Source organism: Ochotona curzoniae, unplaced genomic scaffold, assembly GCF_017591425.1.
Source record: "Ochotona curzoniae isolate NIBS_2020 unplaced genomic scaffold, NIBS_Ocur_1.0 patch14, whole genome shotgun sequence".
Classification (NCBI taxonomy): domain Eukaryota; kingdom Metazoa; phylum Chordata; class Mammalia; order Lagomorpha; family Ochotonidae; genus Ochotona; species Ochotona curzoniae.
The window spans coordinates 1,851,627-1,867,070 of NW_024466684.1; the positions used below are offsets into that span (position 1 = coordinate 1,851,627).

General features: G+C 44.9%; 2 protein-coding genes and 1 pseudogene across 7 annotated transcripts in view; 2 read left to right on the forward strand and 1 right to left on the reverse strand.

Moving 5' to 3' along the window:
* The window catches only part of LOC121166435 (calnexin), a 31,011-nt gene extending 18,486 nt beyond the window's left edge, over positions 1 to 12,525 (forward strand). For 4 of the 6 annotated variants that reach the window (XM_040995542.1, XM_040995543.1, XM_040995540.1 and 1 more), the window contains 11 exons: positions 1,145 to 1,286; positions 1,842 to 1,923; positions 2,295 to 2,487; positions 4,649 to 4,838; positions 5,568 to 5,681; positions 6,589 to 6,745; positions 7,438 to 7,653; positions 8,492 to 8,611; positions 9,113 to 9,233; positions 9,335 to 9,414; positions 10,786 to 12,525. In XM_040995542.1, coding sequence (XP_040851476.1) covers positions 1,145 to 1,286; positions 1,842 to 1,923; positions 2,295 to 2,487; positions 4,649 to 4,838; positions 5,568 to 5,681; positions 6,589 to 6,745; positions 7,438 to 7,653; positions 8,492 to 8,611; positions 9,113 to 9,233; positions 9,335 to 9,414; positions 10,786 to 10,839 — 1,469 coding nt within the window. In that variant the 3' untranslated portion in view covers positions 10,840 to 12,525. Of the gene's footprint in view, positions 1 to 1,144; positions 1,287 to 1,841; positions 1,924 to 2,294; positions 2,488 to 4,648; positions 4,839 to 5,567; positions 5,682 to 6,588; positions 6,746 to 7,437; positions 7,654 to 8,491; positions 8,612 to 9,112; positions 9,234 to 9,334; positions 9,427 to 10,785 lie in introns of all 6 variants that reach the window. The other 2 variants (XM_040995537.1, XM_040995539.1) reach the window with 1 other exon arrangement.
* Positions 1 to 15,444, reverse strand: part of LOC121166446 — a 1,182,205-nt pseudogene that overhangs the window by 690,827 nt on the left and 475,934 nt on the right.
* The window catches only part of LOC121166430 (mastermind-like protein 1), a 44,869-nt gene continuing 43,981 nt past the window's right edge, over positions 14,557 to 15,444 (forward strand). The window contains exon 1 of the mRNA XM_040995527.1: positions 14,557 to 15,062. Within this exon, the coding sequence (XP_040851461.1) occupies positions 14,727 to 15,062 (336 nt within the window). The 5' untranslated portion in view covers positions 14,557 to 14,726. The remainder of the gene's footprint in view (positions 15,063 to 15,444) is intronic.

Genomic DNA, 15,444 nt, shown 5'->3' on the forward strand with positions numbered 1-15,444 from the left:
AGAGGAAAGGCAGAGAGGAAGCTCTTCCGTCCAATGATTCATTGCCCAAGTGACCACAACAGCCAGTCCTGCGTCGATCCAAAGCCAGGAGCCAGGAACTTCTTCCAGGTCTCCCACACATGTGCAGGGTCCTAACGTGTTGGGCCATGCTTAACTGCTTTCCCAGAACGCAAATAGGGAGCTGGATGGGAAGTGGAGCTGCCGGGACCTAGAACTGGTGCCCATAAGGGATCCCGGTGCGTTCAAGGCGAGGACTTTAGCTGTTAAGCCACCATGCTGGGTCCAAGCATGCTGCAATTTGACACTTTTTCTCCATAACAGTTATTGATGCTGGCTTTATTTGTTTATTTTTTAAGATTGTATCATTTATTTGTTTGAAAGTGTTTTTTGTTTGAAAGGTATCTTGTATCCACGGGGTTCACTCCTCGGATGATCTCCTCATGCTGGTACATGGCCCAAGCAATTAGGTCATCTTGCTCTGCTCTCCCAGGCCGTTAGCATGGAGTGGCTGGGACACAAACCAGTGCCCATTGGGATGTCAGCATGCAGACAGCAACTTTCTTTGCTGCACCACGATGTTCACGCTATCAAGACTACTCTCAAAGGGGTATCTGTCTGAAGATTTGGAGTTTCACCATTTGTGTTGCCTTTGGTGTGTTTAATAAGATTAGTCCTATTTAATCATTTATGCTTCTGTCTATTAGGACAGCCTTTTCTAGACCATGCTAGAATGAACAGGAAATGTTAAAAATTAATTAGTGTGGGCTTAGCATGGTAGCCTAGCGGCTTAAGACCTTGCTTTGCGTGCCGGGATCCCATATGGGCGCAGGTTCTAATCCCGGTGGCTCACTTCCCATCCAGCTCCCTGCTTGTGGCCTGGGAAAGCAGTGGAGGATGGCCTTGCAACCCTGTGCCCATGTGGGAGACACAGATGAGGCTCCAGGCTGCTGGCTTCAGATGGGCGCAGCTCTGTCATTGTGGCCGCTTTCAAGTGACTCATTGGATGTGGGACATCATCCTCTCTGTTTATCTGCCTTTCCAATAAAAATTAATCTTTAAAAAAAGACAAAAATGAAAATTAGTTATTGTGATAGACTACTTAAACATGTACTCAAGAAGAGCTTTCTTTTGTGCTGCTTTGTAGGAAAATGGGAGGTTGATGAAATGAAGGAAACCAAGCTTCCAGGCGATAAAGGACTGGTCTTGATGTCTCGGGCCAAGCACCATGCCATCTCTGCTAAACTGAGCAAGCCTTTCCTGTTTGACACCAAGCCCCTCATTGTTCAGTAAGTGTAGTTAGCCTGTTTGCTGAAAACTTCCTAGATGGTTTATTTAAACATTCTTGCTGTCTCTCCAAAAAAGTGATTATGAGAGGTGTTCAGAAAGTTCACAAAAATATTTCATTTGAAACATTTATGCTTGATTTCAAAATATTTTTGCACCAAAACACTCATTTTTTCCACATGCTGAAAGTACTCTTACGAAAGTTACAGTAGAGATTTTTGGTGTGAATTTAAGCATCTTAAAATATCTTCTTCCTGCTTAACACATTTTGAAACAAACGATTGTTCATCCTTTTGGTGGTAAGCAAATTTCTGAATTTTTCAAAAAAAAAAAGTATTTCTTGGGATTCTGGAGTAAGATTTAATTTTTTATTTTAGTTATCTTTGTGGGATTTGGTGGCCATAAAGAAGTAGTAGAAATGGATCTTTCTCTGAGATGAACATAACATCAGTGGTGAAATAAGTGTCCCAGTGGGAGGGAAGTGAAGTAATTTATGGGAGCTTCCATAATGCCATCAAATTTTTTCTGCCATTTATTATTTATTTTTCTGAAATTAGGTATGAGGTTAATTTCCAGAATGGAATAGAATGTGGTGGTGCTTATGTGAAGCTGCTTTCCAAAACACCCGAACTCAACCTGGTAGGTACTGCTCTTGGTGCTGCCACCCAGCCACAGTTAGCTGATGAGACGCTTAGAGGAAAGCAAAGGAAGTTTCATAGTACCTGGGAAGGTGAAGGTCTTCTTCCCTGCTGTTTCAAACTTTGGGAGGCCTGAGAAGATTGCCTGTGACAAGAATATGTTTTTGTTTGAAATGTGAAATATAAAGTTGTCATCAATTGTTTTGATCTTCTCTAGCTTCTGCTTTATTTAATTGTAGTTTCAGTAAGTATTTCTGTTTGATGAAAGAACTAGATGGGTTAGATTTAAGCTCTGTTTAAAATTGCTGGTTATTTTTCATTCATAGCTAAACAAACTTTACAAAACGTAAATAATCTGTTTTGTTTCTAAAGGACCAATTCCACGACAAGACCCCTTACACAATTATGTTTGGCCCAGATAAATGTGGAGAGGATTATAAATTGCACTTCATCTTCCGCCACAAAAACCCCAAAACAGGGGCATATGAAGAAAAGCATGCTAAGCGGCCAGATGCAGATCTGAAAACCTATTTCACCGATAAGAAGACGCATCTCTATACATTAAGTAAGAATGCTTGGTAGTTGGGGGATTTCATGGCTTAAGTATCTGTCAGCATTGTAATTTAGTGATTGCACATCACTGTGGTGCAGATGCAAGTCTCAGTGGGTAAATGAGCCTAATGTGTCCTCACTGGGAGCAGCTTTTCATCTGTAGGCTGAGTTGAGAGATCAGGTGTGAGACCATTTTACGAATTACTTTTTGTCTTACAGCTGCTTTGCCTGTCCTCATTTCTTCCGTTCATTTGCTTTCTTGCTGCTAAAGCAAAGTAAAAATACATATGCAGATCTTCAAAATTAGTGTTTCATTGAACTTTTTGGGGAATGCCCTAATGCCTGGATAATTGAATAGGTCATTGGAATAGGTTTTTGTTTTTATAATTATAAATTATTTATTATTATAATTTTTAACCTACTTGAAAGACACAAAGTTCACTACCCAATTGCATTCAACAAAGCAGAAGCTGAGGGCCCAGTCCTGGTTTTCTGTGTGGGTGGCAGTGACTCAATCACCTGAGCCATACCCTGTTGCTTCCTGAGTGCACAATAACAGGAACTTGGAATGGGAGCAGAGCTGCACATCCCCCCCGGGCAGCTCCAGTGGGGTACAGAAGCGTCTTGGCTGACTTCCTGGCTGAGAGGCCAAATACGGGTTTTTTGTTTTTGTTTTGTTTTGCTGGTTTGAGATCAGATATATAAATTGACATGACTTTTTTCCCTAAAGAATAAGAATATAGTAGTCTTTTGTTTTTTACAAAAGTAATATGTGCTCAGGGTATTGCAGTTCTACAGATGACAGTAAGCAAAATGAAGCTGTTAGTTACCTAATATGACAGGCATTTGGCCTATTATGATGCCTCTTTCTCACATACAAGGACCTAGGTTTGATATTCCAGTCTGGTTTTTAGCAACATCTTCCTGCCAGCAGACTCTGGGACTTGTGTTTTTTTGTTTGTTTGCTTGTTTGTTTTGTAAGATTTATTTATTTTTATTGGAAAGGCAGATATACAGAGAAGAGAGACAGAGGGGAAGATCTTCCATCTGATGGTTCACTCCCCAAGTGGCCACAATGGCTAGAGCTGAACTGATCCGAAGCCAGGAACTCTTCCAGATCTCGCACACAGGTGCAGGGTTCACGGCTTTGGGCCATCATCCTCTGCTTTCCCAGGCTACAAGCAGGAAACTGGATGGGAAGTGGAGCTGCTGGGATTAGAACCAGTGCCCATGTGGGATCCCGGTGTGTTCAAAGGCGAGGACTTTAGCTGCTATGCCATCGTGCCAGACCCTGGGAGTTTGTTCTAATTGTGGTCCTACACCCATGTGGGAAACCTATGTAGAATTCCTGGCTGCCAGGGTCTGCCTAGCCCAGCCCTGCCCGTTTGGGACATTTGGGGAATGATCCAGTGGACAGGAGCTCTCTGTATGTTTGTTTTTCTGAGAAACAAATGAACAAATTTTTACAAATTATCTGAAATAGCAGTAATATATGTGTTTGTATATATGTATTTAAAGGCACATCGAAGTTGCTTCCCTAAGACTGTGAGTCTTTCCCAGACAGTGTCCATTTTCATCGATATTGGCAGTGTAGAATCCTGTCATCTATCTGCTCTGTCTTGTCAGACACTGAGCTGAGGGTCCACACTGTAGCATACATCTCACTCAAAGTGGTGTTAGGAATTTGAGCTTACATTTTTACTCTTTTGGTCTTTAAAAGAACAACAATGAGTGAATATGTGATTTAGCAGATAAAAGGTTTATGTCATTTGGAATTTTAGTAACATGGATGGTGACAATACTACCTCTATTAAAAAGGGGTCTTAATTACTAGCAACTAGTTGTAGTAAACTTAATTTGCCTGGTGACTAATGTATAACATTTGTGTCACATTACATTAATTTTTTATATAATTCTGAAACTAAGTCTTTTGGTGTTATAAATGTGAAACTATTGTTGGAGTCCTAGAAACCCAAAGAAGAACCATTTGTGTTCTGCAGATAAGGAAAAGGGGTAATCTTGCTCCCAGCAGCCTGAAGTGGTAGATCGTGTCTGACTCCAGCAACTGGTCTCATGCTTGTATGTTGCTGCTTTCTGTTAGAAGGCATGTGGTAAAGGGAACTTTGCAGTGATGATTAATTAATTGCTTTTCATTGCATTTAATTTGCTTCCAGTCTTGAATCCAGATAATAGTTTTGAAATATTAGTTGACCAGTCTGTCGTGAACAGTGGAAATTTGCTTAACGATATGACTCCGCCTGTAAATCCTTCACGTGAAATTGAAGACCCAGAAGACCGGAAACCTGAGGATTGGGATGAAAGACCAAAAATACCAGATCCTGATGCTGTGAAGCCCGATGACTGGTGAGTTTTGTGGACCTTTCTGGTTTGAGTACAGGGGAGTGTTTCAGAACTGCAGAACCATATTTGCTGTGGTGACACAGTTGGTTTGTGGCAGGACTCTGATCTCTTGGTTTGGCTATTTCAAATGTGCCCTTGAATTCACATTTACATTTGAAGTTTCAGTTTGAAATTATTCCAACTTTGCTCTGTGTTAGACCATGGAGAACTATCCAAAAGGGTTTATCCTCTACCCAGGGCTAACAGTCCAGCTGTAAGGCGGGTCAAAAGCCATAATGTAGCCTGAGCAGGTATTGCTTGGTGGCCAGAGCAGCAGATGTAACCACCTAGGCCTAGTCTGCTGGAATAGGGCACAGCAGCTTGAGACTTGATGGAGGGCAGGGTAAGATTTGACTAAGTGGTGAAGAAGGGGAAGGGCATTCCTGATTGAAGAAGAGTCATATGCAGCAAAGAGGAGGAATGAGTTTGACACAGATGAGAGATCCTTGAAATGGGACCTTTTGTGGAGGCTGAGAATTAGAGTGATGAGAAATGAACTGTGATGTGTATTGGACAACAAGCATGGCTATAATCACACTAGGCCTTGTTCAGATACATAGTTTATAAATTTTTTCTGGTGAACTACTTAAAATTTTTGAGGCTAACTCCTAAATTCAGAATTCTGTGAGAATCACAATGAGATTGTATTGCGATTCTCCTGCCAGTGTTGTCATACTTTGTTTTGTGTTCAAGGGATGAAGATGCTCCTGCTAAGATTCCAGATGAGGAAGCCACAAAACCTGAAGGATGGTTGGATGATGAGCCTGAATATGTCCCTGACCCTGATGCAGAGAAGCCAGAAGATTGGTAAAAGATTCCCTTATCTTTTAAAATGGCTTATTTTATTTAATTTTTTGGGAGACAGCAGGGAGCACAGAATACTCCCAGCCTCTGATTCCCTCCATGGGACCTGCAGAAGTAACCTGAGCTGGACTGGGTTCAGGAATTTAGCCCAGGTCTGTCTGGGTCTCCCACAGGCATAGCAGAAGCCACATAACTGCTAACTGCTGCCTCCCAGGATCTGCATTAGCAGGAAGCTGGCACAGGAGCCACAGGTGTGGAAAATCAAACCCAGGCACTCTGTGGGGGCTGCTGGTTAAAAAACCAGTAGACACTGGTTATGTATCCAGTAGATGTTGCGGCTATGGCTTTTTTTTTAATAAAGTTTTTTTTTTTAAAAGATTTATTTTTATTATTTTTTTATTGGAAAGGCAGATATACAGAGAAGAGAGACAGAGAGGAAGATCTTCCATCCGATGATTCACTCCCCAAGTGAGCGCAATGGCTGATACTATGCCAATCCGAAGCCAGGAGCCTCTTCCGGGTCTCCCACGCGGGTGCAGGGTCCCAAAGCTTTGGGCTGTCCTCGACTGCTTTCCCAGGCCACAGGCAGGGAGCTGGAAGGGAAGCGGGGCTGCTGGGATTAGAACCGGCACCCATATGGGATCCCGGGCGTGCAAGGCGAGGACCTTAACCACTGTGCCACCGTGCTGGGCCCAAAAAGTAAAGTTTTAAGCCCAGTGGTCATACTTAGAGTTAACCCATTTTAATTACTGGGTTATTAATTTATTTTTGTTTGTTTTTTAATTTATTTGTCATGTGAAGTTGTTAACTGGAAATAGAGAAGCAAGAGAAGATGGGAATTGTGTAGTATGGCCCTGTGTCAGCATCCCACAGACGTATGTCACTTATCCCTTGTTGTATATTTCCACAGGGATGAAGACATGGATGGTGAGTGGGAGGCTCCTCAGATTGCCAACCCTAAATGTGAGTCGGCTCCTGGCTGTGGTGTCTGGCAGCGCCCTATGATTGACAATCCCAATTACAAGGGCAAGTGGAAGCCTCCCATGATTGACAATCCTAACTACCAGGTTTGTGCCTCTAATGGTCGAATTGCTCTTCTTGGTCTGTGTGTACCTGCTAGGAGGTTTGATCACAAGTTGCTTGCTTGTGTTCAAGCTACTGAATGATGCACAGAAGGCAAACTCCTTAGGGAGAGATAGAGCTTAGTGGACTGAGTTGCACACAGAAAACCTGGAAGCTAGAGAACTGCTAACAAGAGAGTTTCTTTAAGCCACAGGGTCTGAATCAAGTTTAGTGATGTGTGTCATGTGGTGGGTAGAGGACTGTAATAGGAGTTGCACAAACAGTAAGGTAAAGTAGCATGTGATGCTCTTGCTTGTGTTGTCACTACCCCAGGGATCTGCATGCTGTGAGTATTTCTCTAGCCTCGTGATTTAGAATTGATTGCTAGTTGAAGAACCTGTACCTTTTATCTTAAACCACCACTGGAAATGTCTGTTTTTAGGCTTCCTTTCCCACCACCAGTTGATTAGAATGGAGGCTGGAATGGTTTGGAATAAAGTCGGGAATGATGAAGATTTGAAAATAAAATCCCGAAATGATAGAAGTTGCCTGTGTGGAACATCAGAAGCATCTCCTTTCTGCTGTTCATTTTTTCCTGTTAACACTTCATCACTTACACATAACTCATCTTAGCGATTTTCTGTAAATTGTTGATCATTCTCTGTAATAATCCTATAAAACCTTTTTTTTCCCCTAGGGAATCTGGAAACCTAGGAAAATACCAAATCCAGATTTCTTTGAAGACCTCGAACCATTCAAAATGACTCCTTTCAATGCTATTGGTTTGGAGCTGTGGTCCATGACCTCTGACATTTTTTTTGACAACTTTATCATTTCTGGCGACAGAAGAGTGGTGGATGACTGGGCCAATGACGGGTGGGGACTAAAGAAAGCTGCTGATGGGGCTGCCGAGGTTCGTGAGCTTGGACTTGTTCCCTGAGGAAATAACTGTTTATAAGAAGGTGTCTTTCTTCTTCTGGGGATATTGGCACAAAAGGTTCATAAAAAGGGTACCTCAAGTTGCATAGCTTCAGTTTGGAATGTGACCTCATCCCTGAGGTGATTTAGAGTTCTGTGTTTTTTGTGTAGGATTTTTTCAGTTCATCTATGTATATGTCTCAGTTTGCCACTTAGGGTATACTTTAGGATGCTCTTCAGTGCTAAATCTTGATTCACGCAACACAGAATTTTTTTTTTTAAGATTTATTTTTATTATTTTTTCATTGGAAAGGCGGATATACAGACAGGAGAGACAGAGAGGAAGATCTTCCGTCCGATGATTCACTCCCCAAGTGAGCGCAACGGGCCGATACTATGCCGATCTGAAGCCAGGAGCCTCTTCCGGGTCTCCCACGCGGGTGCAGGGTCCCAAAGCTTTGGGCTGTCCTCGACTACTTTCCCAGGCCACAGGCAGGGAGCTAGAAGGGAAGCAGGGCTGCCGGGATTAGAACCGGGGCCCATATGGGATCCCGGGCGTGCAAGGCGAGGACCTTTAACCACTTGAGCCACCACGCCGGGCCCGCAACACAGAATTTTTAAACTCCAATATGTAGCCAATCTGGAGAGCCAAAAATAGTGAGATCAAGAGGTTCTTCATTCTCTGATCTTGAGGTTAAAGGACCTTTGGCCAAAATTTGTATTTAATGTAAAAGGAGAGCAGGAAAGTGGAAACTTTGTTTCTTTTTTTTTTTTTTTTAAATAAACTAAACCCTTTTTTCTTGGACTTTGATCTATTGTATGTTGTTTTTCAGCCAGGTGTAGTAGGACAGATGATTGAGGCTGCAGAGGAGCGCCCATGGCTCTGGGTGGTCTACATTCTGACTGTGGCTCTGCCTGTGTTCCTTGTTATCCTCTTCTGCTGTTCTGGAAAGGTAGGCATTTCGTTTGGAATCACCCTAACAAAGAATCCCTGTGATATTAGAAATTACTAAGATGGGGTAGGCAGTTAGTGTCCCCTGGTTTCAAGTCATGACTATCTCCGCCTCATCTCCCTGCTAATGTTGGCCTTGGGCATCAGTAATAGTGATGGTTGTAGCTGTAGGATAGGGTCCCTGCCAGTCAAAGTTGTATTTGTAATGACTCAGTAGTGGCTGAGCTGCATTTGGTGTTGGCCCCTCAGTGCCAGCTCTGTGTCTAGGTCTTAATGTTGATGACATTGTTACCAACCTCAGCAAGGCCATGCAGCCCTGCCCTTGCTGTCCTTACCTTTTCATTGGTTTACTTTCCACCTTGAGCTACACACACACACACTTTCCTATACATCTGTCTGTGTATATAGCTTGCTTACTTGTTCCTGTAGGCGTTTAGTGATGCCATGATGATGTGCTAATGAAAACATGCTCAAAACCATCCTGCTTTGAAAATTGTTTCAGAAACAGCCCAGTGCTATGGAGTACAAAAAGACTGATGCTCCTCAACCAGACGTGAGAGAGGAAGAGGAGAAGGAGGAAGAAAAGGACAAGGGAGATGAGGAGGAGGCAGAAGAGAAGCTGGGTAAGAAGTGGACTGTTACAGACCTACCATTGTGCTGTGATACTGATTAACTAGTAGAAACAAAAGGTAAGTTTGGTTCACATGTGCTTTAACTGTTTCAGAAGAAAAACAGAAGAGTGATGCTGAAGAAGATGGTGGCACTGTCAGTCAAGAGGAGGAAGAGAGGAAACCTAAAGCAGAAGTAAAGCAAGAGGTAATCCTGATGAATTTGAAGCAGGAAGTTGAAGGCACATTTTAAGTAAAGAATATTTTCAAAGCATGGCTATGATGATAAAATTGTAGAGTCAGTTTTATTTCAAATACAATAAAAAATCTTAAAGACTTGCAGAATGAGGAGGTACAGAAGTTTCTATCTGCTGGTTTTCTCCCCACATGGCCATATGGCCAGGGTGAAGCAAGGAGCCAAGTACTTCATCCAATCTCTTATGTGGGTGGCAGGGACACACAGTTGGGCATTTTCTGCTGCTTTCCTAGGCACTAAATCAGTAGGGTTGGATCAGAAGCAGAGCAAACATCATTCAAAATGATGCTCATATGGGATACTACCAGCATCACAGGTAGCTGCTTAAACTATTGCACCACAGTGCCAGCTGCTATTTGCTAACTTTAAGCTATGCCTCAATTTGAGGTGTTTTTTGTTTACTGAAAATAGTTTTTCAGGTTAAACAGAGGTTTTAGAGTGAATATAATAAAATACATATTGAAATTTCCAAATTGTTACCTATTTCTTGCACAAATTACTGCATTCTGAACTATTCCTTTTGCCCATTCAGCAAAATATTTGTTGAGTGCCCATGGCATTATCAGAAATGCCCTGGCATTATCAGAAAGCAAGATGCACAAAGATATCCTGCCTGCCTTTAGGGGCTTAAATTCTAGGGACAGGGCCAATAGACAGTGTGCAACAGCCATTGTAAGGAAGTGAAAGAACACACTATGTTAAGGAACAGTAAGCTACACAACTTAGAAGCAGGAAAAAATATCAAATGTTGGTGGTTAAGGGGGTTGCAGTATTAGAGACCTCATTGGAAAGATGACATGTGAGCAAAGACTTGAAAGGGGGTGAAGGATTTTGCTTGGTGATAGCACCAGGGAGAACATTCCAGCTCTTTGCACAAGCCTCCAGTTGTCCTAAAGACAGTAGAAGGCACTACAAAGAAGGGTGCACGTAAGCATGATGGTAGTAGAGGAGATCTTGTGGTGGGGTAGCTGTGTGTGACTGAGAGTAGCATCCATGTCCACCTCCACACCTTTTTCTCACAAGTCCTGAGTCTCAGCCTGTGAGGTTCTCCTGAGGCTCCAGTCCCAGCTACCCAAACTCCTTTGTCTCCTCTCAAGTTGGGCCATCATGTGCATGGGCCTAGTAAATTGTATCCACAGAGTTTCTGGTCCTTTCAATGGAAACATAGATTTGATCTAATCATTCTCTAGTAGGTTGGTTGGTTGGTTGGTTTTCCCCACAAATGAGTTACCCTCAGTCTAGCTGATCTTGCAAATATGTGGAACTTCTTTTTAAATGTGCTAATTAATGATTTTTTTCCCCCACTAACAGGAGGATGAAATTTTGAACAGATCACCAAGAAACAGAAAGCCACGAAGAGAGTGAAACAATCTTAAGAACTTGATCTGTGATCTCTCCCTCCCCTTCCCTTGCAAGTGTGGTCCTGGAGAGGACCTGGCACATCTTAGGTTGACACTCAGAAAACCTCAAGACGTCACCATCAGCAGGTCCCAGTTGAACACTAGTCTCTGTGATTTTAAACATCTAGCAGTAAATAATTGCAGTTGTGACACAAAGGACCCTGTTTGTAGAAAACATTGAACATAATGGTTGTAAGATGTAACATGAAGCAACTAACTTGTATTTTTGTTTTTAAACACTTTGTTTTTTAAGATAGAATAATAGAATTTTGCCAGTCTTTAAAACCTTGGCTTAATTTACTATATTAATCTGTCCATTCGGAAATAATACCAACTTCAGAATGCAAAGGGGGTGAATTGCAGTTTTTACAACTTTTTTTTTTTAAGTTTGGTAATTGGTGATACAAAAAACATTTGAGTGTCTCTGTCCCTCAAGACTGATGATGATCATGTCAGAGTGCAGCCATCTGTGGTGATAATCTTGTTTTGCTTGCTTCCATTGCTCAGTTCCTGCTAAGGAAATTGAGGTGAGGGATTGGATGGAAGCCTAAATTTATATAAGCATTCTGTTTAAGTTGTATTAAAAATAGACTTTAAAAAAAAAAAACTTTTTCACTGGATGTTGGTTAGACCATAACGTGTGTATATTGCCTTGGGCCTGCAATGAGTGGAGGTGGCTTGGTGCCTTGGGCATGTGGAGCGTTCTGGACTGCTGCTGCCAGAGCAGATGCAGCAGGGCATGTGGGCTCCAGAGTAGATGCGCTCATCACTCTTGACTGTGTTGACACTGTTTTCCTCACCCATGTCCCCACGTTCCCAGCTCTCTCCTTTGCTATGCATCTTCACAGCGCAGCTTCCAGTCCGTTGCTGAAAATAACTATAAGCTCTGCATAGTGTTAAGCTTTATTGTGATTGCGTGTATGTTTCTTTTTTTAAAAGCAGACCCACACCTTTCCAGGGTCAAAGTACAGCATAAAATATACATTTCCATTTCTTTTACTCTGTGGAAAGACTTTAGAAGTCTGATCCAGAGGTGAGCCAATTCACAATTGACTAATTGAACACAGGATAAAAGTATTTATGAGAGGAGTGACATATAGCATGACTTATCACATTTCTGTAGCTGCTAAATATTTTAAGTCTTCATTTGAAATTCATGTAACAGTTGGGTCTTAAATTACATAATAAAGCAGTCCTTTCAATTTTTTTAACATGGTTTGTAGAAATTTTTTTTTTAAGTGATCATAGGTTTGTTTTTTCCCCGAGGAATGCAGATGGGTGCTATTGGGAATCTCCCTATCACTAGCTATCATCACACCGCATTGAAGCGATTCAGGATTCGATGGGATTTTAGCTTTAGTCTTTCTTCAGAGCATTTCAAATGTGCCCATGAAATTGTTTCTTGCACTGAATATATAAACACTCACAGTGTTTATATTGGGGATTTTTTTGGGGGGAAGGAAGTATATTTGTAAAAGATGAAGGTTGAACCGTTTATCGCTTAAATTCCTCTGAGGGTGGGGTGCGTTTTTGTTGCTGTTCAGTGCTTATTCTTTTCATCTGCTGTTCTGTGGTCACAGTGACCTTAGCTATGTAGCAGACTTTCCCAATGTATTGAGTGCAAATAAACAGTTACTTAGCAAGACCTGAAGTATGTCTGCCGGTTTCTCCTGGAAGCAAACTGGTGGGATCACTGCATCTCCACAAATTGTATCCTCCACTTTCTTGGAGGTTTCATTTCATTCCTCACTTTGTTCCAGCTGAGGTGAAATGTCAAGTTTAGATCATTATTGTTCCTTGCTTTCCCAGCGCTATTAAGCAGAGTTGATTCAAAACAAAACAGTCGCTTGTTTTCTTTTGTTCAGTTGATTAAATGTTTGACACATTAATAGGTTAACTTATGACCAACGTTAGACTTTAGCTCTTATTAAGCAGGTTCCTATATCATTATTTTACAGGCTGGTTACTGGTCCCACTGTTGTAAAATACTCGCTCTTTAGATTATGTTCCCCAATTTTTCTTGGCCCACAGAGAATGCTTTAGATTGTCACATGACTAAGTGATGTAACATTAAAATGCTGTGTTAGCTCCTTCAGACTAACCCTCTTTATAGTCCCCATCTGTATATGTGTCTTGCTGTTTCAGTAGTGGATTCAACTTCATTGGACCACCACAGAATCTGCCAATCTCCAGAATTTGTTAGGGACAGTAAAATACCTATCACCACACGTATTTGAGTCGGTCTTTTTTTTTTTTTCATATTTAGTTCTGGCCCCTTCCTGCCTAATTTTAGTCTAACAGTTTCTGTGTGGAATGCTGTGAGTAGTTTTGGGGTAACATGATTTACAGGTTCATTGAACATTTCCCCATCACCCCCTTTATTTGCAAAACACAGAAAGAACCTTTCCCTCCCCTCTCCCCCACCTCTTTTCTCCCTCCACATGACTGCAGCTTCGCGGGCTGGGCCAGGCCAAAGCCAAGAGCTCTCTTAAGTGCCTGGGTGCAGGCACTTTCATGGGGGGCAGGAATCCAAAGACTTAAGCTGTAATGCCAGACGGCCACTCCCAGTCAACTTCACATGATCAGGACCAGCCTCCGTGTTACTCATATACTTCCGTATTTCACAGCTATTTGGGAAGGTCATCCCCAAAGAGTATGTGCCAGTAGGCTTTCGGATTGCTTTGCTGAAATGACGCTGTGTAGTACTCTCCTAAGTTACCTTTCTTTCAATAGTTCTTTTAGAAGCAGGGCTTTCCAACTTCTACCAAGTTGTCCGCTGCGTCTGTATTTTTTTGTTCTGGCTTAGTATTTGTGGAGCAGAACAGGCCTTGATGGGGCTGGGCGGAGCCAGAGGCAGGCTGTGCGAGCTCCTGCTGTCAGTGCAGCCTCCCGGGAGCTCCTCGGTTCACCTCTTACTTGCTCCTAGCATTTCCGGCCGACCCCCTCCCACACAATGCAGCGTCGCAGAGCACTTCCTTCCTCCAGCTGCAAGTTTCCAACCTGCGGGCTGTGCTCGCAGGCCCAGCTCTATGCAGTCGGACTCCGCACATTTTCTGGGTCTTACAAGAATTCTTAACATCGGAAACTTGTTCAGGCATTGTAAATGAGACTGGCAGGCCCAGGGGCCCGAGACGGACCAAGACAGCGTCTGCCGAGTCCCCCGGCCCCGCGGCCCGTTCTGACGAGAAGGGAAAGCGGCCGGCGGTGGAATTGCGTGGCCAGATCCCGGAAGGCGGAGAATGGGGAAGCGCTGCCCGCCAGGCGGCTGGCTACGCCGCTCCGAGTCGGCCCTGCTTCCCTCGGGGGACCCGGAAGGGCCTGCCCTCGGGGGCGGCGTTCAGGAAACCTCCGGCCGCCGCTCGGACGCGCTCCCGTCAGTCACCCGAACCTGGACCTCCAGGACTCGGGCCCGCCCACCGCTCGCGCTCCAGTTCCTTTTAAATACCGCTCGGCCGCCCCAGCGTGCTTCTGACGTGCTCGTCTCCACGCCTGCGAGCGGCCCGCTGCTCCTCTCCTCATTGGTCAGAGCTTCTGTCCGTCAGCCGTGACGCGAGAGGTCACCGGCAGGAGCCCCGCCTTCTTCCGAGAGCCCCGAAAACAATTTTAAGATGGCGGCGGCAGCGGCGCGGAAAACAATGGGGTCGGGGCGGCGGGGACAGGCCGCGGCCTGAGGTGGGCAGCGAGCGCCGGCCTGGGGTCGGGCCGAGCGGGCAAGGAGGAAGGTCCGCCGCCGCGCGCGAGCCCCGCTCCGCCGCCCGCGGGGCCATGGCGCGGCCGTGAAGCGGACAGGGGCCGCGGCGGGGAGCGCAGCGCGCAGTGCCAGCCGGGCCCGGCCCGAGCAGCCCGCGGCCCATGGTGCTGCCCACCTGCCCCATGGCGGAGTTCGCGCTGCCACGGCACAGCGCGGTCATGGAGCGCCTCCGCCGGCGCATCGAGCTCTGCCGGCGCCACCACAGCACCTGCGAGGCCCGCTACGAGGCCGTGTCGCCCGAGCGCCTGGAGCTCGAGCGCCAGCACACCTTCGCCCTGCACCAGCGCTGCATCCAGGCCAAGGCCAAGCGCGCCGGCAAGCACCGGCAGCAGCCGCCCGCCGCGGCCCCGGCGCCCGCCCCGGCCCCGGCGCCGCCGCCCGCCCCGGCCGCCCGCCTGGACGCCGCCGACGGCTCGGAGCTCGGCCGCCCGGCTGCGGTGAGTAAGAGCGGCGGGGAGCCGGGCGGTTGTCATCTCCGGGAAACGGCCCTGTGACCTCGCTGTGGTCCTGGCGTGAGCCCTGGGCAGCTGAGGGGTTTATTTTGCAGACGGTTAGCAGAGGTCAAGTTGCTAGTTCGTAAGGAACTTGGAGCACTGCAGGCCTGGCTCATTTATTCGGCAGACGTTGATTGGGTCCGTGCTGTAAGCTGGGCCCGGGCTTTAATATGGAAATCAGTCGGCCTTTCAGTTCACCGAGCCAGACTACTTCTGAATGGAAAAAATAATAATAATAAGCCCTTCAGCGACTTGCCATGCAAGTGTTCCTTGTTTAGGCCTCACTGTGTCCTTAAGATGCCTGCGGAACTGTTGACAACTCCAG